This window comes from Ochlerotatus camptorhynchus, unplaced genomic scaffold (genome assembly GCF_037179485.1).
Source record: "Ochlerotatus camptorhynchus isolate MF236.1 unplaced genomic scaffold, CSIRO-AGI_Acam_v1.1 ptg000023l, whole genome shotgun sequence".
Classification (NCBI taxonomy): domain Eukaryota; kingdom Metazoa; phylum Arthropoda; class Insecta; order Diptera; family Culicidae; genus Ochlerotatus; species Ochlerotatus camptorhynchus.
Window position 1 is genome coordinate 406,052 of NW_027040515.1, and position 25,223 is coordinate 431,274.

The 25,223-nt window shown below is 41.0% G+C and overlaps 1 protein-coding gene across 6 annotated transcripts in view; it reads right to left on the minus strand.

The window, feature by feature from the left end:
• The window catches only part of LOC135706961 (oxysterol-binding protein-related protein 2), a 48,977-nt gene that overhangs the window by 20,742 nt on the left and 3,012 nt on the right, over positions 1-25,223 (minus strand). For 3 of the 6 annotated variants that reach the window (XM_065228662.1, XM_065228655.1, XM_065228678.1), the window contains exon 2: positions 9,547-9,711. The exons of 2 other annotated variants lie outside the window; for them this stretch is intronic. In XM_065228662.1, coding sequence (XP_065084734.1) covers positions 9,547-9,596 — 50 coding nt within the window. In that variant the 5' untranslated portion in view covers positions 9,597-9,711. Of the gene's footprint in view, positions 1-9,546; positions 9,712-19,748; positions 19,952-25,223 lie in introns of those variants that run through there. One more of the 6 variants, XM_065228668.1, reaches the window with a different exon arrangement.

The window sequence follows — 25,223 nt, forward strand, 5'->3', positions numbered from 1 at the left end:
GTTTATTAGGAAAATAGTAGTTATTTTCAACATTACTATTTGTTACTCTAAGTGTGGTTTAATGCCTTCCGTGAATTGTAGTGTGGAAAGCATAACCATCAGGCGTTAATCTTTGAAATTCAATAGAGTAAAAACATAGATAAAGCCTAAATGTATGCTTCCCTGGTATGAAATCAGTATGCGCATTTTACCTCGCAGTATTTAGCAATTTTTGTTAATGGTAATATCTTGCCAATAGCCTAGGACACCATTTAGATTGCATTACACTTAAATGTCCATTAAACGGAGATCTTCCTTAGCATGGGAATTTTACTCCATCTCCCCTACCTTCTTCTGCTAGCAAAAAGTCACCCGTCTTCTTCGACTAATCCCTCTTCCACAGATCTCTTCAAGTTGTATTGAAAGTGGTGACTGATGGCTTTCTCGGCAAAACCATCGAAAGCGTTGGCACTTGATGGAGGCTGTGAAAAGAGAAATGAAAATCTGCTGAAGCATGTTATTTGCTGCACACTCACTGGCGCACTATTTTTTCGCTGCGCCTCTGAAGGTATATACAACACACCAACACCAGTAACTGTATTCGGGAGCGTTCCGTGTTACGTAATGCAACAATCCTTTCAGTATGCCATGCCCTGCACAAACCAGACGACGACGGATGTAGGACAACTTTGGTTACATGCCCGTGATTCACCCGAGATGCCTACATACCTACATATCTGCATGGTAGCACGCCCATGTAGGAGAAAGGAAAATCAATGAATCTACATACAGGACAGGTCCCTATGGTATCTGCCGTTTCAAATGATATGGCTTTTCAACCTACATCCAATGATGTATTTATCCGAACTCGTTGAGAAGGGAAATAGGCGCAATCGGTGGTTGTAATATCAATCTGTGGTGTATAGATACAGGATATCGTAGTTCCACAACTTGTTGTCGTTCGATTTGAACGATGATAAGTGGTTGAGCATAGGTATGTCGCTCTCGTCTGTTTTAAACGTAGACAGGACCTGGATTATTTTTTCACAAATGGGGAGGTATTTTAGCTAGAGTGTGGCGTCACGCCGTCGTAATTCCACCAATTAACTGTGACTGGTAAAAACTTGACTGAATCGCTTTGACTTCATTGCCTATTAGCTGCAATATATTCTGTAAATGTAATTGACCAACTTGGAAGGCACCTTCCAATAGGATCAACCAACTCAAGGCTAAACTGTAATACACAATCATAGCACGTCCGATGTTTTGTAAACGTGCCAAAAATCGAGGCAAATCTCCGGTATGAATTAATAATTTAATTTAAAATTCAACTTTTCTCTTCTCGCACAAAAAAAAATGAAGCAGCGTCTCAGCAGGAGCACAACAAGAACTACGTTGTGGGGGTGAGCCGGAAACTCGAACGACAGAAAAACCTGTTTAGAATACCGCTGCTTGCCGTATAGTTTTGATCCAGCTTAAACTTTCCACTTGCGCTCGGGAAACCCGAGGCCAAACCAACTTTCTGATGAATCTCATTTGCATAATTTTCGCTCATCAAATGCAGCATCAGAAGAGGCAAGCAGAGCTACAATAGGTAGGGGAGATGAGGGTGAAATGTCTATGCTAAGGAAGATCACCGTTTAATCCATCATGTGAATCGTTAGTTAAGTGTAATGGCATCTATTTGTTGGATTAGACTATTAGCTAGATATTGATTCGCTTGATTAAATTATTGGAATTGAAAAGGCTAACAAAAACCAGCTTTCGTAACGCTGCGGGGCTAAATACTTCTACTGATTTCATGTTAGGGGAGCATACATTTAGGCTTTATCTATGTTCTTTTTCTATTGATTCTCAAAGGTTCACGCCTGATGGTTATGCTTACCACACTACTGAACCAAAAGATGAAGGTTAAATCTATCAACTTGCATCAATCAAATCTTCAATTTTTGTAGTATTCAGAAATACCAGCTGTTTCATGAAATAACTATTTTTGCGTGGTTTATTACCAAAAAGTGTGTTTCAATTTTATTAATTTCGTATGATAGCAATTTTTTGCCATCAAACACTTAACAGCTGTGCGTATATTGCTCGCCAGGGGCATTTTACCCCCATTTCTCTTGGCGCTTTGTTTGCCGAGCAACAGTAAACGAATTAAAATAATTTTCCATGAGCCTTTCCGGACCGAACTTTGCACCACATTATAGCCGATATGTTTCGCTTCTTTATTTCGATTTTAGCGGATAGGACAAACACAACATAATGGCTGCCCGGATGAGGAGTCTTTGCTTAGTCATGGTGATGATGCCGTGCCGAAATGATGAGGATCTATGGCAGATGGTTTTCCACCATGGGCTATTTCTTGTTCACGCCGGCGGTGACGATGGGTGTTATAAATCTCCCTAGCAGCATTTCCACAAAAATCCCATTTCGAAGAAAAAGGTCAAGTGTTGCTCAACAAGGATTAGAAATCTTTTCTCGTCCGTGTGGCGTCATTACTGAAGCCGGGTGTGAAAGGAATTGGCGGAAGACTGTGAAAGCCAAACCAAAGACGCTTTCAAATCTCGAGCTGAAAGAGGAATATTATACACTTCCTTTGTGAACGATTTGATATTGCGAAAATTGTTGTCCTCTTGGTTTTCAATTACACCTTCACAGCGCGTGTCACACAATAGCAACACGTTAACTTTTGCGAATTCCTTCTCGAAGGAAGGCCAGATTCCTGAACTTTTCCTCACGAGGATGTTATCTCATAGACACGTTGAAAATACATGGAGTGACGTGCGCCCGTCATCCGGTAATTGCTTGATGGAATTCCAAATCTAATGGTTTAACCATTTTGCTCCGAAGCGGCGGTACACACCTACTAGAGAACTTGAAGCGTGAACATTTCCACTTGACGGAGATTGAATTGTACACACCGGTGAAAATGGTGATTTCGCTAATGATGGGATTTAACGTTAGCTCTCGGAATGGCAAAATGAAAGTGGATTTCAGGATTTTTCTCCAGAACTTTATGTCCATTGGCGACCATATATTTCGTAGTTGCAAATCCACGGCAAATAGCGAAATAGCTTATTTACCCCTCAGAATTCCGTGAGCATCATTGTTCGCCATGGGCACCATATCAAATTTGTGCCATTTTGACTCCCGCCTAACCTTCCAAAATGGCGTATTCGATATTTTTCAATAAATCATAGCACGAGAACTGCTGATTTAACCGAAATGACGACTGAGGCAAAGTTGTAGGCAATCACGTTCTAAATCGATGTTGTATTTTATATAAAGATTGAACACGGACAAATCCGGACACATTAAAAACGCTGCCATTTAGGCATTTTTTGAGTAATTTTTTTCAAAATGTCACTGAATCAAGCTAAGAGTGTATAGAATCACAGTAGGCATTGGTTGTCAAGAAAAATTCATTTGTTTCCATCATGGTTTCACCGGAGCAAGCACGTCGCGATTCGATGCTGCACGCTCGAAACGAAAATCCCGGTCTTATCAAAAAGAAATCGAAATTCTCCAAAAAGTGCCTTGTCTGGCAAGAAATCTGCAGTTGTGGGCTGAAAAGCGAAACTTTCGTTACATCTGGGACCATGAACCAGCAAATTTACCAGAAGAAGTGCCTACGGTAGAGACTACTGCCTTTTCTGGAGTAGCATAAGGTGGATTGTCTATTCTGACCGGACTTGGCCAGCTGCCACTACTCAAATTCCATCAAACAGTGGTACAGTGAAAATGGCGTCACAGTGGTTCCCAAGGAACTGAATCCGGCCAATACTCCGGATTTAAGGCCAATTGAAGAATACTGGTCAATTGTGAAGCACATATTGAAGAAAAAGGGTGGAACTGCAATTGACCTGAAGGATTTCAAACGGAAATGGAATTTGGCAGCCAAACAAGTGGGAACAGGGCTCGTGCAAAAGATGATGGGTGTACGAAGCAATGTTCAAACAATGGCCTATGGTAAGATGAAATACTGAAACAAAGGTCTTACAATACGCCTTTTTAATATATATTTCGATTCAGCCTCTGGTGGTGAATAGAAGAATGTAAAAAAAAAGTATTATGAGCAGCAATGTTTGCCGTGAGACATACGCCTTTTTAATGCACCACCAATGTAGAGTGCGCAACGCGAGTTCGAGAAGAAACGTCAACCAAACCTTTTGTTTACATCAGAATAAGTATTTTCCCCAACGCAAATAACAGCATTTTTCATTCAAAATCTTGCCAATTTCCATCGGTAATTGTCTTATTGTACGATTTTCCACAAATCTGAACTGATTTGCACCTTAACTATTAACAAACAAGAAATCCGGAAGATCATAACCACTAAGGCACTTTTCTAATTTTCCAATTTTTTTCAACAAAAATATTCCTGAACACCAACAGGATCTTTTCAAAAACGTTACAGAATTAAATTTTTCAACTGTAGATTAAGTTTTGCAGCATCTCAGATGAATCAATTTATCAGGAAAAGTAAAAAAGTGTTCCGCTTCCTAAGTCTCAAGGCAAAAATTTATGCTCACAACACTCTTTTTGACGTTCTCCTATTCACCACCAGAGGTTGAATCGATCGTTTAGTTTCTAGTAAAAAGGCTTATAGGAAGTGGTACACTTTTTCACTTTTACTCAAGGGGCAAGACAGCTCCTAATCATGAGCAATTTCAGAGTTGCTTTTGAGGCACCTCGAGTAACTCACATTGCTCAGTGCCCAAGATCGCTGTCATTTGCTTTCTCACTTTTTACATCACAGCAACATTTGAAGGTGCACCTTCATGCGAAGCGGAAAAGCTGCTGTCAACAAAACAACAATAACTGGAACTCGGAGACATTTAAATCATCTAAGTTTAATAACCTTCGTTCGACCCTTACCAACTGTGAACGTGAAAGGAACCTGTTGCAACCTTACACTTACGACGATCGAATGCTTATCTGGTTGATGTGGTAGAAAAACCCGATCTGTCTGACCAAATACTCAAAATCGATACTCGTCGAAGAAATCTCATCGCATCGTTTGACAAACTACCGAGGAGCAAGAACAACCCTTAAACGCTGTACAGACTGGAGAGTTATAACATGTTATAACGGTTGTCAAATAATTGCAACACAGAAACCACCATCAAAATAGCGCTATAACATGTTATAACTCTGTAGTCTGAACTTACTATTATACCCCGTACAGACTATGGCTTATATCATGTAATATAGGCTGTCTTGCAATGAGCACTCATACATCTAGTTTTCACTGAAAATCCATGTATGAGTGCTCATTGCAAGACAGCCTATATTACATGATATAAGCCATAGTACACTCCCGATCATAAGTTTAAGGACACCCCCAAAAAAACATGACAAATGTGTTATGTTCATATCTCTGTCATGTTACGTCCAATTTTCGTTCTCTTTAGATCATTTGAAAGGTATTGAATTGAACTTTCCTCGTAGGCAAATTGTTCAATATAATTTGCAAGTTTTGTGTGCTAAAAGCTCTCCCAAAGTTACAATATTTTTAAAATTTACTCTGAAGAATCGTGACTGATTTTCTCAGAATTGAGTTGGCCAAATTTTGAAATAAAAGTAGTACTAGAACACTTATGCTATACCATTCATGCCATTCAAATAACCGTTGGAGATCGAAAATTGAACGTAAAATGAGAGATCATTGAACAAAACATATGTGCATGGTTTTTTGGGGGTGTCCTTAAACTTATGATCGGTAGTGTATGTACGGGGTATTAACACTCCGAATACGGTGGGTAAAAAACTCTACCCCGACAACGAAGCTTCCGAAAACATGTAACGGCAAGTTTGCAATGACAGCCATTTCTAGATGAATTTCAAAAATTGTAGTACGTCTAGAATTCATAGGGTCTATAGATTATGTTTATGGGAAACAGATTGGAAATAGGATCGTCTACATTTTTTTAAAAGTGTGTTTATGGTTTTTGCAATTGGCATAAGATCAATAATTTAAACTAATGGGCACAAATGTTCATAATTAGCCAAAATACAGTCATGGTTCCAATATATGGATCCTGGAGACAAAGGAATGGTCTTGCGGAAGATCCACAATTACCATAAAAGTGGTCAATCCACGAAACTGATCCTAGAGCTCCGTGGTTTTTTTTTAAACATTATGAATTGTGATATTTGAAAAAAAAATGGGGACGTGACATAAACATGAACCCGGATGGCAATGGAATCGTTCTCCGGAAGATCCGGAATATCCGTAAAAGTAGTAAATCCATGAAACTGTTCCTATATCACAGCGGTTTTTTCGAAAACACTTGGAACTGAGATGATACAGAGAATTTGGGGTCGTGACATAAACATGGATGCGGTTGGCCATGAGACCGGTGCTCCGGAAGATCCGTAACATCCGTAAAAGTAGACAATCCACGAATCTGATGCATGAGCTCCATGTATTTTTCGAAAACATTATGAACATAAACATAGAACTGGATGGCCATGGGACTGTCCTCTGAAAGATCCTGAACATCCTTAAAAGTGGTAAATCCATGTTTTTTTTTTCAAAAATATTAGTAACTGTGAAACAACAATGAATTTGGGGTCGTGACATAATTATGGCCCGGATGGCTATGGGAATCAGCCAATCAACGATCTTATTTATACGAAATTCCTCGCCATTTGTGCATACAAAGTCTTCAGCATCAGCTGAGGATTTCAAATTGCCTGAAGCTTAGCCAAAAATCTTGAATTGAACCAGCTAACTTTAACTACGTATATGTTTCCATGCACATTTAGCAATACAGTTGTATTCGTGCAACCTGGTGGTGTGGATATCTAGTGCTGGTAGAGGGAAAAATATAAACATTGCAGAAGACGATTAAAAAAACACGGATCCGGATCTCTCGGAGGTCGGTCCCACAGCCATCCGGGTTCATGGGTTCATGTTTCTGTCACGACCCCAAATTCTTCTTATATCACAGTTCCAAGTGTTTTTGAAAAAACCGCGGAGCTCTAATATCAGTTTCATAGATTTACTACTTTTACGGATGCTCCGAATCTTCAGAATGACGGTTCCATAGCCATCTGGTCCATGTTTATGTCACGATCCTAAATTATTTCTTATATCACGTTCCGCGTGTTTGCGAAAAAAAAAAACTGCGGAGTCGTAGGATCAGTTTCGTGGATAGACCAATTTTACGGATGTTTCGGATCTTCCGGAGGACCGTTCCGTTGTCTCCTGGATCCATATGTAGGAACCATGACTGTACACTGTGCGCATTAATCTAAATTATAGCTCTTAAGCCACTTGCAAAACCCATAAACACACCTTTAAAAAAAAAGTGTAACGACTCTTTTCGCTTCAAAAAAGCAGACAACCCTGTTTCTAATATTTTTACGTTCAAAATAATCTACTAACCCTAGGAATTCTAGAGATACCACATTTTTTGAAATTCATCAAGAAATTGCTAAGTTATACCATTGCAAACTTGCCGATACACGCTTTTTGGAGGCATCGTATTCGGAGTGTTAAAGCTGGTTGGGAGTGTATGTTGTTATTGGTAGTAAGCAGGCACCGGCACAGGTTCTTCCATAATATTCCAGTTATTCGAAAGGCTCAGAATACACTTAGGATTACTTTATTTACAAACAAAACTGACGTCTAATATGAGACGTATACCTATGCTTAAAAATAGTAAACGGAGTAGGCAGAGAAAATATTTAGGTACATGAGTTACTCGCGAATTACTCGCTGCAGCCTCAGGCTAAAAATCTCTATAATAAAGAAAAAAAAAAAAAAAAAAAAATTACTCGCTGCAAAAAAAGCAACTCAGAGTAAACCTGTCTCACCCTTTGCTTTTACTGAAAAATTAATTCAAATGAGATGCTCCAAAACTTAATCTACAGTTGAAAAATTAAATTCTGTATCAATTTTGCAAGGACCTTGCTAGTGTTCAGGAATATTTTTGTTGAGAAAAATGGAAAATTAGAATAGCGCCGTAGTGGTTATGATCTTCCGGATTTCTTATGTGTGAATAGTTGAGGTGCAAATTAGTTCGGATCTGTGGAAAATCGTAAAATAAGACAGTTTACTGATGGAAATTGGCAAGATGTTCATTGAAAAATGCTTTAATTTGCATTGTAAAAAAATCCTTATTCTGAAGAAAACAAACGGATTGGTTGACGTTTCCCCGCCAACTCGCCTGGTGCACTCTACATCGGTGGAACTTTAAAAAGACCTATAAGCATAATACCTATCAATGTATAGCTGTTATATTAAACTATGACAAATAAAACGTATTTTTAACCCCAAAAAGATTTTCGTCTACGGATTTTTGGGGAAATTGCTCTACGCTGCCATTCGACTAGTCTCTTGCTGTTGTTATCAAAGTGCGAAAACGTTTTAAATTCCCCGTATCCGAAATCGACTTTCATTTGGCTCTTCTGTTCTGAGCGCATTTCCATTGCGGAGGGCCAATTTATATTCAAGCTGTGGCTACACTATTTACACTGTTTTGCGTTTCTTGTTCTCATTCAGCGTTCACCGTTGAACAAAGCACCGTGCGTCTCCATCAAGCTTTGCATACGCGAGTAGGAACCTACGTGACAACAGGAACTCTCGTGCAATCTACTAGTATTTTATAGGTAAGTACATTTATAGTATTATTGACCAGAAGTGCTGTTGACTTGAACGTTTCCGTGGCAGACCGTGCTACACGAAAATGTTTGCATTACATTAGCTCGCTGCCTTTCGTGTTAACTAGGGAAGGAAAATCTCTCGCAGTGTAAATGAGCTGGCGCCGAAAAAGTGGTCGCGTGCTGTTTCCCACGTCCCCGCGAGGTTGATAGCATGCCACGGTGGCGTATAAGGTATAAGTCCGGAGTTGAGCTATTCCTTGTACGGTAGATATAGGTTAGTTCTAATAACACACATTCCGAAATGCCAGCTAACAAGCTAACGCCCCGAGGAACGGCACTAATGTTTGGGATGCCATCATGCCATCACTGCTGCGTTCCGTTGTTCTGCTCAAGACAGGCGTGAAAAAGAAGCTTATAGGACTATGTAGGTGGTTTTTAGAAAAAGAAGACAAGTCGGTCGATGATAGGAAATAAGCGGACTACTAATAGATGGGTGGATACATACAGATAGACATACATTAAAGCTCTTCTTGCTGCGGAAGTTGAAAGCACGCATCGTCCTTTTTGCATTTGGAAGACATTTAAGGGTTGCTCAGAGAAAGGGGGGTCAGTGTCGTGTGTCGATAGAACTGAGTAAAGGTTAACATACATAACATACAATTACAGCAATACACATATTAAACCAACAGCAACGTGAAGGATTTGTGTGCAGTAGTGGATTCAGCCCATTATCCCTATTTCCTGTGCCATAAGTTTCGTGAAAATATGTTGCAGTATTGTTCTCGTTGTGAAGCAGGGCGTGGACAGAGTTTATGCATTTGTCATTGTTTGAACAAGCAATGTTGGTTTGGTACAGAGTGTCATTTGTTTGGATTATTCTTTACGTTTTATATGTATACACTGAGAAATAGGAAATTCGAAGGAGGATACATAGGATAGCGCTACTATATTTACCTGAGATGATTAAACTGTCCGTCATTTTCATAGGAAACGCTTTCTGCCATATTAATACGACTATCGAAACACAAAGTAAAACGTAAACCTTTCTCAGTGGATTTCCTCTGTGCTTGCTTCTGCCTAGCCTACTAATTCCCGCTGATTTTCTGCTGCACGACCTTCCTGAGCACGTGTCGAAAAAAAAAAGTTTCCAAAGGTTAGATACTTTTCGGTTAGCAACAGAGAAGCCAATCAGTAATATCTCCGTAGTCGTCCTTTACGCGCTGTCTCATTTCAGGGAATAGCAAATTATCCTTTCCGAGCTACATTCAACCGTGCCCTTTCTCACTAAAGCCCTACAGCAAAAGTATGGACGATTGAAACCAGCAAAACTGAAAAAAGTTGTTCCAGTGCATTTTGACAGTTCGATTGGAACAGCCCTTTTTGCAAACGTCCAAACTTTGACTAGAGGGCTTTATTTCTTACACTCTCGTCCTTGAGGTCCTTTATCGGAATGACCCTCCTTTTCACCTCTCGAGAGTCGACTCCAGTAACGTCCATTTTTTTGCAGGGATTACGATGCGGGGAACGAACACACGGCAGCTAATCTGCATACAAGTTGGACGTGAAGTTTAATTAACGAAAGTATAGCGAACCGGGTAACCTGTGAAGCAAATTCACCTGTGCAGAGTACTCCATAAAAAAAATGGCATTAATTTACGAGCCATTTCGGTTTATCTTAATTATACCGAGAGCTGTATGCGCGGTGTGAAAAAAAAAACTCAGCAATGCACAGTGGTCCAGAATGGGGATTTAGCAGAAATAGTGTTTTTGACAAAGTTGTTCATTTTTGCGTGTAACTTTGTTAATTAATTTTTTTCGTGAAAGTCTTCTCTGAGAGACTTTTGAAGAATTATGAGAAGCACGTTTTGCTATAAAATCTGTAAGTGTTTTTATATAAAGAGTTATATTGAATTTATATAAGTTATTACAATAACATAGGGTAAATATCGGCTTCGGCACCAATTGACTGTTTTCGGCAACCAAAATTTAAACCGAAATTTCACTGTATTTTCCCATCTAAACACTTCGTTGAATGTTTTCAAAGGATTCCTTAATCTTTCAGCTACAATCTGATTACATTTTTACGACTGAGCAAATCTGTTGTGCCTGGTTTTTCATCAAATTCAACATACTACAAAATACGGCTGATTTCGAGTTGTCGATAATAGAACAGCTGGTTAACATGCAGTTCAAATGGAAAGGCTACCGAAGAAAAAGAGGCTGCCGTTTGGAGCGTTGTAAAAATGTATTCAAACAGTTTTGGACAAGTCTGTCGATTGTAATGGACAGAGAAGCAAGCATATGTATGCGTGACACTGGAAATCTACAGGCAAGCTTAATATGTAAACAATATTTGATGTACAAAATATACAAGTTCAGCCACAGAAGATGAATCAAATTGAATCAAACGTGGCTTTGTGAGTCTCAGGACTCCTAACTTTAAATAAATATTATGCTACCGTTTCATTTACATCAACCAGTTGATATTTGTGTTTCGTGTAAAAATGTTTGTTTCTAAGTGTGTAATGTTAATTCTAACTATCTAACTATCTGTTAAATCTCCCAAAGATTGCACTATATAACTTGTATGTATGGTAATTGATTACAGATCTCACATTTCATTTATACAAAATTGTTACAAAGTGTTACATTTCCAATTTAGGTAATGTTTCTAGCACAGAAAAATAGACATAACTCTCGTATGTTGTTCATTGATCACGTATTCACCGGTCACTTAAAATTTTTCTTAGTTTGTCCTGTGGCGCGCATAGTCAATTCCCTTGCGTTTGACATCTACACACTACCGCCATCTGTTGAGCGTAGGGTAGGATGGTGCAAAACGAACCGTTTAAACAAATTCGTCAGTTGCTGGCGTATGGAAGCTAAAATCAAGGAAAAAGTAATTGAGTACGGTTCATTACAATGTTTCCTATGAAGATCGAGTGATTTCGAACTACAAAAAGATGATTTTTCACGATTTTCAAGGCATTTTTTAAATTGATTCTAAACTGATAGCGGGGAAAACGCCTGATGGTGCAATATGCACTACAACATTGGGGCAAGACGCACGACAACAATGGCCAGAACACCCAACAAAATTGGGATACAATGCACCACATGATAGAGAAAACTATAACCTGCAAGTAGAGAATACAAAGGCATGAGCGAGGCGGGCGAAATCTCAAGTTTAGATACTCAACAAACTAGCGAATCAATCTTCAAAAAATCCTCTTTCATTTGTCGCATCTACTTGCATCGCTCATCATCTTTTTGCAGGAAATCTTCAGAATCGTCATCAATCTTCTTTCTATCTACTCAGCGTGCGCGAAACTAGCCACAACAAAACACAATCTTTTTTGCATCGTAGATAGAGTCGTCCCCCTCGGGCATGAGGCATTTCAAATGATTATTCCTTTATGTTACATCAGAAATAGAGTGTTAAACTGTTATTCATAAAGTAAAACATCTAAAAAATATACGAAAAGATTCGTTCCATTCTTTTGCGGGGTGAAAAATAACCTCCTTGGGAATAAAATTAGATAGTCCCCTTTTAGCTCGATACACATATTCCAGCGATTTTCCAACTCCATGGTCCCGTCCGAAAAGTAATTTTCCGGAAGGTCTGCAAAATACTCCTCCGCGGCGTCGATGACTTCCTCACGTGAGCTGATTTTTTCATTGATGAGCCATCTTTTGAGGTTTGGGAAGAGATAATATTCTGAGGGAGCCAAATCGGGCGAATACGGTGGATGCGGAAGTAATTGGAGCCGTAAGTCATTGATTTTAGCCGTGGTTGCGATGCTCTTGTGCGCTGGCGAACTGTCTTGCAAAAACATTTTTTTTTTTCGCTTCATGTGAGGCCGTTTAGCAGCGATTTCGGCCTTCGATCGCCTCAATAATGCACAGTAATATAATACTCACTGTTTATGGTTTTCCTTTTTCGAGGTAGTTCACGAAGAGTATGCCATGACAATCCCAGAAAACCGACTCCATAACCTTTCCGACCCATCGAGCCTCCCTCGGCCGCTTCGGAGCACTCGTGCCGGCTTCAGTCCATTGCCGGGCGCTCATACTGTTCTCTGGGATGTAATAGGGGATCTAGGTTTCACCAACAGTTACCAATCGACGCCAAAAGTCCGCCCGATTCCGCACCACCAAGTCCAAACACCCTTTCGAAGTGCTGCGTTCGTGTTTTTGGACAGGAGTGAGCTTGCGCGGCAGGATAACTTTTTCATATGCAGAATCTCGCCCAAAATATGGCATGTGCGCTCAGTACTAATCTTTGCGGTATCTGCTAGCTCGCGCACCTTCACTTTCCGGTCAGCCTGACATTGTCCTCTGTAACCGCATCGGAGGGCCTGCCGCTGCGGACTTGATCGGTAGTGTAGTTGCGGCCACCACGAAACTCTCGAATCCAATATGTGACGGAGCATTAGCCCATAATATTTATCCAACTTTTCTTTTGTTTCCTTCGCCGTTTTGCCTCTCAAAAATAATGTTTTATGAGAGAACGAAAATCGTTTTTATCCATACTCAACATGATGCCAAACACGTCAACAACAATCAGCTGTCAAAACAAAACTAAAGACAGTATCGCACTGAAATTTGGCATGTCTGCCTAAACATGAACGGACTACTAGGCACCATAACCTTTTTGACGTAGGACTACGTCTGTGATTTCTATATGGGGGAACACTTTGTGAAAACTGAAAATGGACCATGTAACAAAATTATGAAAGATTTTGAACATTAATAACTAGGCTGCCCCTGAACCGATTTCAATAATTTTATCACCAATCGATCAGATAAGTTTCTACGCATCTGCTTAATTTAAGACTTTATTATTTTTCAAAATTTTACTACTGAAAATTGCACGAATGGGCAACTGTTGCTTTGATAATTAAAATTATCACCGATTGCATGTGAAAAGCGATTTCCCTAACACAGATTTCAAAGTTGAATTACATCTGGTCTCACCAAACGGAGTTTATTCAATCACCGCGTGGTGAGTGATGGTGTACTCCGGTACATAACGAAAGGCTCCCCGCAAGCAGCTAGCGATCAAGGCTGACCTCAACCGCTGATCGGATTTAGTTCCAATTATCGTGTGTGGTGGTATCCGGTCGTCGGCATCAGCTGCAGCACTGTAGGTTTTGAATGCCGAGCGCGTCACCCTCATTCCAATCAATATACAGCTCACCAGCCTTATCTGTGTTAAACACCCTAATAGCTCAGCATTACTCAACCATCACGACAAAACGGTCCTTTTCAGGACCACCATAAATTTGTGAAAGAGTACTTTTTGGACATTTGTCAATGTCATCAATCGGATGTCAGTTTCCATATCAAGATAGAGCTGGAATTATGGCGTAAGAGCTTTTGTAAACAATGGATTCTTTCGATGATATCTTGAAAGTCAAGGCTCGCCCACGAAAGTCAACATCTCCATCAGGTAGGGTGAGACTTTCCCTACCTGGCGGTAATGTTGGTTTGCGTGGGTGTGCCTTGAATTCCAAAAAAATCATCGGGAGATGTAATTGTTTATAAAAGCTGCTGCGCCTAATTCCAGCTCTATCTAGATATGTTTAAATCGAACTTACTATGTACATACTAGGCAACATTTGGGGTGCGATTTCAAAAACCAAAGTCGGTCGTGGCATGAAAGTGGTCCGATTTTGATCCAGAAATGGTGAATTTTAATTCTTAATACGCCAATTGAAAGGATTTTTTCTACGAATATGATAAAATTAAGACTTTATCATTTTTCAAAATGTCACTATTGAAAATTTAACGGATGTGCAACTGTTGCTATGATAATTAAAATTATGACCGATTGCCTACGAAAAACGAATTCCCTAACACAGATTTCAAAGTTGAATTCCAACCGGTCTCACCAAACCGTGTATTCAATCACCGCGTGGTGAGTGGTGGTGTTCTCCAGTACACAATGAAAGGCTGCCTGCAAGCAGCGAGCTGCAGCCCACATGAGCATCCATAGAAAGAGAAAGAAGCTGCACCGCTACTGATCGGAATCAGTAGCTCTTCGAGAGTTGCTGTGGGCCTATGTCAAGTGTGTCATACTAAAGAGTATACACATAGAGAACCCCGCTCGAATTCCTATTCCTAAACAAATCACAAGCTCCTGCTGCAGTTAACAAATAAGATTGATTATATAAGACCACGTAGTCCTACGTGACCATTGCGTACAAGCTCATAAGGCTGTCCCTTGTACTTTTTGAAGTAGAAGCGCATTCTGGCGGTCAAGGAAGTTACTTTTCCCCCCGCCTAGTATGCTGTTACAAGCTTTATTTGCAGACGATTTTAACAACTGTGTCATGTTGTGAACAAAATGCAATTTTTTAAGGAATTAGTAGGTCAATATATGATTCCATGATCAGGAATTATTTGTGAAACCTCCAGTTGAAAACAAGCATAATCCATACAATCAATACAATCAATACAGAAAAGATTAACAACATGTTTTTATCATTCTGAAACACCTTGTACTCCCCGAACTTATGGAACTTCAAAACAATAAATAAAAGCAAACTTTTCGTTCGGTGGGGCTTTCACGATCTAATTTTGATAGCAACAAATATAAGATTTTTTGATGAACAAACGATGTTTTCTGACGTTTGTTGGTACCTTTTTCCTTCAGTAAGCTGTGAGATGAGACTATTCTTATATTCTTATTCTAACAATAAAATAAATTTTGTTTTGCTCACGGGTGGTATCCGGAACATGTCCGTGAGACGCCAATGTGGTCCACCATACTCAATTTAACATCCAATGTTAATTTTTTAGAGTTCTCATGTGATTTGACGTGTCGCATGATAGATTTCGAGTTAATATGATTTTGAACACTTCCCGGGGGTACCCGGAACATGTCAGGGTGTAGGAAATGAGGCCCAGGACACAAAATATGACTTCTATTGATCATATTTTCTAATTCTCATGCGATTTTATGTGTCACAATATAGGTTTGTACCGTTTTTGATCATTTCTAGACCTATCCCAAGTAACCAAAAGTTCCGCATTCAACGATAAAAATCCATAAAGTTCAAATAATGTTCCAACAGAACCTTCATGTTCCATAAACTTCGAATAAAATTCTGACGGAACTTTCAAGTTCCATAAAGTTCAAATAAAGTTCCGACAGAATTTTCTTCCCAAGTAACCAAAAGTTCCGCATTCAACAATAAAACCCACTTTCAAGTTCCATAAAGTTCCTATGCGTACTCCTACAACTTAAAGTTCAAAAAACGTTCCAAAAAGCATTCCTAAGCACTTCTTAGGAACTTCAGGAAAGGCTGAAAATATGGCCACAACAAAGTTCCGAACAAGTTCCCAGCGGAACTTCTTAGCAACTTTAAAGTATCTTAAAAGTTCCCTGCGGAACTTCTTAACAACTTGAATGTTTCTAAAAAGGTCCGTCATAGCCCAAATGAAGCAACCCGCAAAAGTCTTTATCAGTAACAAAATTTAATGTACGTAAATATGAAATGATTAGTGAGTCAAATAAATCATAGTTCTTATGTTTATGCAGTGCATCAATATTCTTTCCAAACATAAAAAACTAAATAGCAATTTCCTGGATTCGAACCCGTGTTTTCGAAATGTGATCTACGAACGCTAACCACTGCGCCATAAGTGTGTTGGAATACCAGGCGGGCAAACACCAATTTAAAATTCATCCAGGTGTTGTGTTTCGTATTCCAGTCAGTCAGCTGGCACTGAAAACTCTAACAGTAGGTGGGATAACAGCTCACTTTAATAGATTTCAGATGACTTAGCGGTTCGTGCTGGGGCTCGCACGCACTTAATTCTTCAAACAGATCCAATACTACTACTAATGCTGATAAATCAATACGCGTTCATAACTTTCATAGAGACCTGACTTTAGTACTAACTTTCATAAAAGTGTGAACAATATAAAATTGGTCTTCTTCTTCTTACTTCTTCTTATTCGCATTTCAAGCTTATTGCATATCGCATATTAGCTTATTGCGTGCTCTCAACTTAGTGTTCTAGATGCACTTCCACAGTTGAGAGCTTTCGATGCCTGTACCATTTTTGCATTGGTATAATTGTGTGGCAAGTCCAATCATACTTTTATGCCCAGGGAAGTCGAGAAATTTTCCAACCCGAAAAATTCCTAGACCGGATCGGGAGTTGAACCCAGCCACCTCCAGCATGGTCTTGCTTTGTAGCTGCGCCTTTACCGACTGAGCTAAGGGAGGCCCCTATATAAAATTGGTGTAGAGGACAAAAACCTATTTTAACTTATTTCCTAAAAGTTCCGTTCAAGTTCCACCAGAAGCTGCTTAGAATGCTCTTCAATTATGGTACCTGAACTTTCAAGTTCTTATAACGACTTAAAAATGAGGTAGCTTAAAATTCTATAGACCACCTTCAACCAAGCTGCTTAAGCCACAAATAGCGTTTTATCAGAACTTTTGGTTACTTGGGATGTTCACCGAACTTATGGTTACTGGAACCTATTCCAGTCATATCTGTGGAACCAGTTGACCGATTCCAAAGATATTCAATTATGATCTATGTGACCATAGTACCTTTCATGTGGCGATTGTTGCGTCAAATTTTGTGCAATGGTTGTCGAAAAATCCGTCATGGTCCATCTTACCCCGCTTTAAAAGAACGAGTATTTTTTGATCGTTCCGAAAATTGACAAAATATCATAAATAATGTGATGAAACAGAAAATTTTCCATTTTTTCCATAGATAAATAAACGCATAGCAAAATGTGCCATTTCTTGCTAATTTTGAGCTACAAAATTTATTGCTTAGGGTGACGGTCTTACCCCGTCTTCCCCTACTGCCCGTCACAGTGTTCTAGCGACGATGTTTTACAGTGAAAAATATTCAATTAAATTTGTCAGGACGACTTGATCAAGTCCCACTGACAAATCATATTCAGCTTGGCGCTGTATGGAGGGCCAAAACCGGAGGGGTGAACCCGTAAGCAAAAAACGCCCACCCGAAGCCCACCGGTAACAGAAGAAGACTCTCCTTCCAGCAAATAAGATCATATAATTCGCTATGGAACAAGCCCTCGCCCTGAAGGATGCCCCATGAGTGTGGAGAAGAGCCCGCCCTTTATCCACGAAATTATGGGAAACGCGTTGAATTCTCTAACCTGCGCAAAACCTTTCACATCATGACATCATCTGTGCTCAAATATTTACTCGAACTCGTGCCTAAACTCGTAATCGCGTCACGTTATTTAATTAATCGATAATTTCTTTTCCATACCATCGCTCCCTATATCCTGTAAACAAACAAAGATAACCCCCCCCCCGTTAAACAAACTAGACCTAGAACATCCACACATTGTACACTACAGCCGGTCACATCACGAACAAACAGTACGTCTTAATATACATATGGACGATGATCGGGCCTTGATAGAGCCCGCGCGAGAAAAAAGAGCAATATCGAGAAGAAGAGAAGAAGGAGATGAAAAAGAATTTACCAGAGTGGAAAGGACAGGACAGTTTTCAGAGGGATAGATACACACATTGGGCGATAGTACTAGCATCACAAATACACGCACAAGTACACTGACAAACCATGGGAAATGGGAATTTGGACATAATGTATAGTAACCCCTCCATATATGCGGTGGATGGTACCGCTGTTTCTCGGCTGTCCTGCAACCAATTGAGCTGAGTTTCTGTCGATAACTAATTTATGGTTGACACTAATCACATACATACGTAATTAGTTGAAGAACCAGCGGTGGGTGAACGGTACCACGCAACGTATGTATGGTGGGGTTACTGGTTAGGAAGGGAGAGGTTTTGACGAAATTCCTCACGCTTGTTAGGGTAAGTGCACCATGTTTTGGCCATAATTTCATACCTCAGAAAAACGATTAATCACAATCTTCGTTCATTTTGTGGGGTGGTTCCAAATAAGGATGTTGCTCCACCAAGCTCGTTCGAGTCTAGATCAGGTCCTGAAAATTTTCCTAACATTTGAGCTCATTTGGTTGCGATATCATACTGCACTGGCCCTTTGAAGTTTATATGGAAATTACTATTGGAAAAGTGAACTTTTAGTTCTTCTCGGCCTGCCCTTTTGCTATAATGATTTACGTGTTGGTTTACTATCCGTGTATAAGGGCGAATGAGAACGCCCAAATTTGAGTTTAGTTCACTCATAATCGCCAAAAGTGCAGGAACTCAGCGATGAGTAAATTTGCCTCATGGATTCCTGTGGAAAACCTCAAACATCAGCCGGAGCACTTTATGTGATTTATGAGTTAAGTAAACTCAAATTTGGGTCGTTCTCATTCGCCGCGTAGAAAATTTTCTCGGCTACAACTTTGCTGAAGACCATTTTTTTTTATTTAGAATCGATTAAGCTTTGTAGTGCCCGATGAGTAAGATTTGAATCCAAAATTCTAACACAACTTAACATCTCAACCTTGTAAAAAAAACGTGAAAATATGGCCAAAATAGGTGCGCGTCCCCTATTCTAGTTTACGGCGAACAACGGTAGTTAGTGTCCCGTTGTACAATGCACCAGACATGGAAGGAGAACGTGTTTGTCCTATGGTAGGCTGCTACAAGGGACCTGCTTCCCCACTACTGACCGCTCACTTCGTCCTTGCTCTATCCGTTAGGACGACGGTCTAACCATGGTGCATTTATATTGCTTAGCATGAGCTGTTCCACAGGACAACAGTGGTTTTCCCATTCATGAGATATCCTAATAATAGAAGATGCATGATAAGCCCGAGAGGGCCATGTTTGCTATAGAGAACGGATTGAGGAAGCGGAGGATCGAGAGATGAATGGACATGTGAATGGCACTGAAAGGATAATATGTTGTCCCATCTAGAGTGTAGGTGACAGTCATCGCAGTTGCTGCAGCGGAAGCAATCAGAAACGATTCCTAGCACTACTCTATTTAATCACACGTAGCGCGACGACGAAGACGACGTGACAGCATATCAGGACAGGTTTCCACTTGGGCACAATCACTTATTTAATCCGCGAATGAATTCGCTCACAATGCAAAGCACACACATATGCAATGAATTAATGATACACCCACACCCACACTCCGGTGGGAGGACGTTCGAGATTCATGGCAACGTAGTGCTTATGGCGTTTCAATTTTTAGCATACTTTTTTTTTAATCCCAAATAGGGTTTCACTCCGGCACTGGGCTAATGAAATCTGCAGGAATTTATCGATTTTCGACTTTCATTCATAAACCATCACCGTTAGGTAATAGGGATTCTGTGCGTTGTCACTTCCAGAGAAATTCTCCACTTGTACACGGGAAAAGGAAAACGTGACGCGGAAAACCCTCAGCATCCACTCACTTTCACTGCTGAAGCTCGACTCAACAGAATTTTGCGAATGTCGTCAGTGGAGAATGTTCGTCGGTGCCGCTTTCGGAAAATGGTTCTCCCTCTCCCATGGTGGTGGTTTATAGGTTTCTCCCAACCGAACCGAGTGGTGGCACTCATTTTCGTCCTTTTCGAGAGCGACGATCGGCACGGAACTTTCGCAACCGAACACCGAACCAGCAGTGTTGCTAGCATCGCTATCGAAATGTGTAATTTTACTTCAATAGGGCTTAGATCTAATTTAGGGCCTACTAAGCACTGCAGATGACTTCTAAATTTGTTAACCTTTCCGGTACGTAAGATTTAATAAAGAAAATCCAATTGTTGAGATATTGTTAATAATCTAACGCTTCTTTTGTTTTTGAGAATAATGGGTGCAAACATGCATATCACGCGTTCTCATTGGCTTCGTTCGGTAGCTTTTTAACTAAAGTATCGTAACAAACGCATAATTGACTTCCCTAATAAAAATAACCATAAGAGAGCTTAACGACGTGTTCGGGGTATCATCCAAACCATTTGTGGGATAGTTTACCCATCCGGAATACAGTTCGTTTATGCTACTTGTTTATTAGGGTTTTTAGCTCTGAAACCATGGATTTATTTGAAGTTTTCTGCTCGATAGGCCCACAATGGGCGATAAGGCCGAAGTAGTTCTCTACCCTACCTGAACAATAACAGGCGAAAAAAAAATCAATTTTTGAATCGACCTTCTCAGATTTTTATGAAATTTTGAGTAGGGTAAATGTCGGCTTCGGCACCCATTGACTGTTTCTTACTTACTTACTTAATGGTCCTGTGCACCACCAGCGGTGCAAAGGGCCAACGTGAAAGACTTCCATCCTGGGCGGCTGCTCGCTTTTGCCTTGACCTGGGCCCAGGTCAGATTCCTATCGACAAGCTTAATTTCCTTATTGAGGCTCCGCCACCATGAGCCCCTGGGTCTGCCTCTGCTGCGATGTCCTGCTGGATTCCAATCCAGCGCTTGCTTGCAGATTTCGTTTCCGCCCCGTCGAAGTGTGTGGCCGACCCACCTTCACTTTCGCGCTCGAATTTCTGTTGCTATCGGCTTCTGATGACATCGACGATGGAGCTCGGCATTCGAGATCCAGTTGTGAGGCCACCAGGCACGAATTATATACCGCAGGCATCGGTTGATGAAGACATGCAGCTTTTGAGTGTTCTCCGCTGATACACACCACGTCTCGCTGGCGTATAACAACACAGATTTCACGTTCGAGTTGAAAATTCGGATTTTGGTGCGTTGACTTATCTGGTTGGATCTCCATACGTTTCGTAAACTCGCAAAGGCAGCCCTAGCCTTCTTGATTCGTGCACCTATGTCGCTCTTGGTCCCGCCGTCCGACGCTATTTGGCTGCCAAGATATTGGAAACTTTAGACCTTCTCCACTGCTTGCCCCGCTACCATAAAGTTGGAAGGGTTGCCCGTGTTGATATCCAACGATTTGGTCTTGTTGACGTTGATGGTGAGACCCGCCGCAGAGGAGCGTTCGGCTAGGTCATTGAGCTTACTCTGCATATCAGAGCGCCGTTGTGCTAGTAGAGCAACATCATCAGTCAAATCGAAGTCGTTGAGATGCTCCATGGTGATAGGCTGCCAAAGAAGCCCACGGTTCGGTACACGGCACCTACCATTATCTCGTCGATTACGATGAGAAACAGTAGCGGTGATAGTATAGATCCTTGTCTCACACCAGCGACTACCCGGATAGGGTCGGACAAGGCTCCGTTATGCAGAACTCTGCACGTGAAAGCCTCATACTGCGCTTCGATGAGGTTGACGATTTTATCTGGGACTCCCTTGCGTCTCAATGCACCCCACAGATTCTCGTGATTGAGACGGTCGAAAGCTTTTTCGTAGTCAATGAATACCAAATAAAGGGACTCTTGGAATTCATTGACCTGCTCCAGGATGATGCGGAGCGTGACAATATGGTCCACACAAGATCTTCCGGCACGGAATCCTGCCTGCTGCCGTCGGAGAGTCGCGTCGATCTTCTCCTGTATCCGATTCAGGATAACTTTGCACAGAACTTTGAGAACTTTGCTTCAATTTCCTACAGTGATGGGGCCTCGGAAATGACGCGAGTGATGCGCCGCACCCTAGGCGGATCATGCCGAGATGTTGATGGCTGGTTGGCCGTCGAAACTTGAAGAAGTTGTTCGGAGTGCTCAAACCAGTGTTTCAGCTGGTCAGTGGGGTCGGTAAGCAATTGTCCAGTCGTGTCCTTCACTGGCATCCTCGGGTTCATCCTTGCTCCACTCAGGCGTCGTGAGATATCGTAGAGGGGGCGTATATCGCCAGTGTTTGCGGCTTTCTCCCCTCCGTCGGCCAGGAAGTTCACCTACGCTCGCTTGTCCCGTCTGTAAGAGCGCTTGACTTCCTTCTCTAGAGCCGAGTACCGTTGACGGGCTTCGTTCTTGGCTCCTCTGGTTCTCGCCCGCTCTATCGCGGCTTTTGCTTCTCTACGCTCGTCAATCTTCCGCCAGGTTTCATCTGTGATCCACTCTTTCCTCTGGGTGCGCAGCTCACCCAAGTTGTTCTCGCTTGTTTCTATAAAGGCATTCTTGATGGCCGTCCATTGTTCTTCTACGCTGCCACCTTCTGGAACGTCCGCAGCTCGAGTCTCAAGTTCTTCAACAAAAGACCTTTTTACCGCTGGAACTTCAAGTCGGCGTGTGTTGAACCGCCGCCCGAGTCTCTCCTCCCGTCGCTGGACTGTTTCGGCAGCCAAAATTTAAACGTTAATTTCACTGTTCCCATCAAAGCCCTTCGCTGAATGTATCCACACGATTCCTTAGTATTTCAGCTTCAATCCGATTTCAATTTTACGACTGAGCAATCCCGTTCTGCCATATTTTTTTTTCTTTAAATAAGATAGGAAAAAAACAGGTAATGTCGGCCTAAGTGTTCCTAATTCGGGCCCATACATAAATTCAGCAATCGACTAAATTTTCAATAGCAACCAAAAATATCCATTAGTAACGTTCCAATAACGCGCTCATCTAGATAAAATTGATAAATAGCAGATTTTTAGCGATAGCCCCAATCTTAGATCCATAGGCCAACATTAGAGACATTTCCCCTATGTGTGCTACTAAATGCGGCTGATTTCGAGTTGCCGATAATAAAACAGCTGGTTAAGACTAGAAACACTGGAATAAGAGACCAGCGGAGACACTGTTATGATTCCAATCGAACTGTCAAAAGCGGTTCCAATCTGCAATGTTTACAAATGGTTTGCTTCAATTAGGGAGGAGTATTAAAATCGTTGGACAATCACTCATGAACTCGCTCGTCGGTGCATTGGCGAAGTCACTCGCAAGCTGTTACAAATGCAAGTGTTGCCAGGATTGCTTTGATGTTTATCTTGTTGCCAAATTCATGTTTTTTTTTCTCCGCTGGTCTCTTATTCCAGTGTTTCTAGTTAAGACGCAGTTCAAATGGAAAAGCTGCCGAAGGAAAATACTCTACTGACAATAGTCACACTCACCTGAGGAGTTTGGAGCGTTGTAAAAACGTCGATTGAAATAGACAAGAGAAGCAAGCAGCAGATAAATGTAATCGACAGTGAGAATGCATAAGGACGTAATCGCAATGATCGATTCTCTTCGTCGATTTTCTCTTTTGTCAATAACTCGCTTGGATTAACATTTATCAGTGCATTTGTTGTTGCTTTTGATAGCCAATACAACCTATTACAACACTGTATTGGAAAAATTTCAGAAATTTGCTTCCCTTAGCTGTACCAATTTAAAGAGAAAATCGACGAAGAGAACCGATCATCGCAGTTAGGTTCTTATGCATGCTCACTGTTGTAATGTTTTGGGTTCCTTTGTTTTGTTTTCATCCCGTTATTAGCTGTCAAAATTCTGCTGTTAGTTGCATGTCGAAATTTCGTTTGAATATAAGAAAAGTTCTCTCAGAAGTTTTTCGAATATTAAGAGGTAGGGGAAATGGCTCTAATGTTGACCTATGGATCTAAGATTGGGCCCATCGCTAAAAATCTACTATTTATCAATTTTATCTAGATGAACGCATCATTGGAACGGTACTAATGGTTATTTTTGGTCGCTATTGTAAATTTAGTCGATTACTGAATTTATGTATTGGCCCAAATTAGGGGCATTTAGACCGACATTACATCCATTTCTGCTATGTAGAATATGTTGAACCCAAGATGCCATGAATTTCAAGGTAGAAGCAAGTCACGATTTTTGCTTATATGTTTATGTTTGAAAGGTATTTCTGTTAATGTTCCGGGCATTTCCGGGCAGAATGTTTGATACTGTTGAGTACATTAAGGTTCTAACAAATGATCTACGGCAGCCAGCAATTCGAAGTCACCGGGAAAAAACGATGAATTTCGCTTACAAATCAGGAAAAAATATTCTTCGTCCTCTTCTCGAAAAAATAAGATTTTGGACGTACCGTATTTTAGATTTATTCTTCCAAAGCAATTTTGTGCCGATTGTTGAATGAATTCTAGAGATAACACCAAGGTATTTCAGAAAATATGTTATAGGGAGCTTTGGTATGAACTCTAAGTGAGTTTGGCTCACTTATTTTGCGCCAACTTTTTTCTCATTGAGCCTCCTGTGTGCCGGCAGTGCCGACAGTGCCATCAGACTGATTTTTTTGTTTGTATAATGGTATGTTTGGCAACCCGGATAATTTGACTGTTCACATGTTTTGTTTTGAAGAAACAAAACAACAAGCAGTGGAATCCTATCCCAGCTCCTAACTGCCGTGACTCTCGGTTCGTTGCTCCCAAATTCTCTCGGAAAAGGACTAAAGTGAACCTAATAAACAACGGCCTAGGCCACCGAATCGAAGCTTCGAGCGAGAACGTTCTCCGACGGAGGCTCTTCCATTTCCGACAGGATGATAACTTGTACTGGATTGGAGTATGATGAGGACTCGGATGAACCACAGGTGACTGTGGTAAGTAGACGAAGCGAACGTGCATCATCAGAGGAAACCTGTACACCAGATGCTCTTCAGATTCTGATGAACGCTTCCGAAAGGAGTTTTCCCCCGAAATCCATGGACTCAGTCAAAGATGCGTCGCCAGCGTTCTTGTGTGAGTTTCAACCGGAATCAGACTTCCCTGGTGATGGTGGAGTTAAATATGTTCACACGGTCAGACAGTCCAACGATCGGACAAATGGAGATAAGTATGATGTCTCTGGTGAAAAGTAGTGCCGGCCAGAGAACACCTGTAAA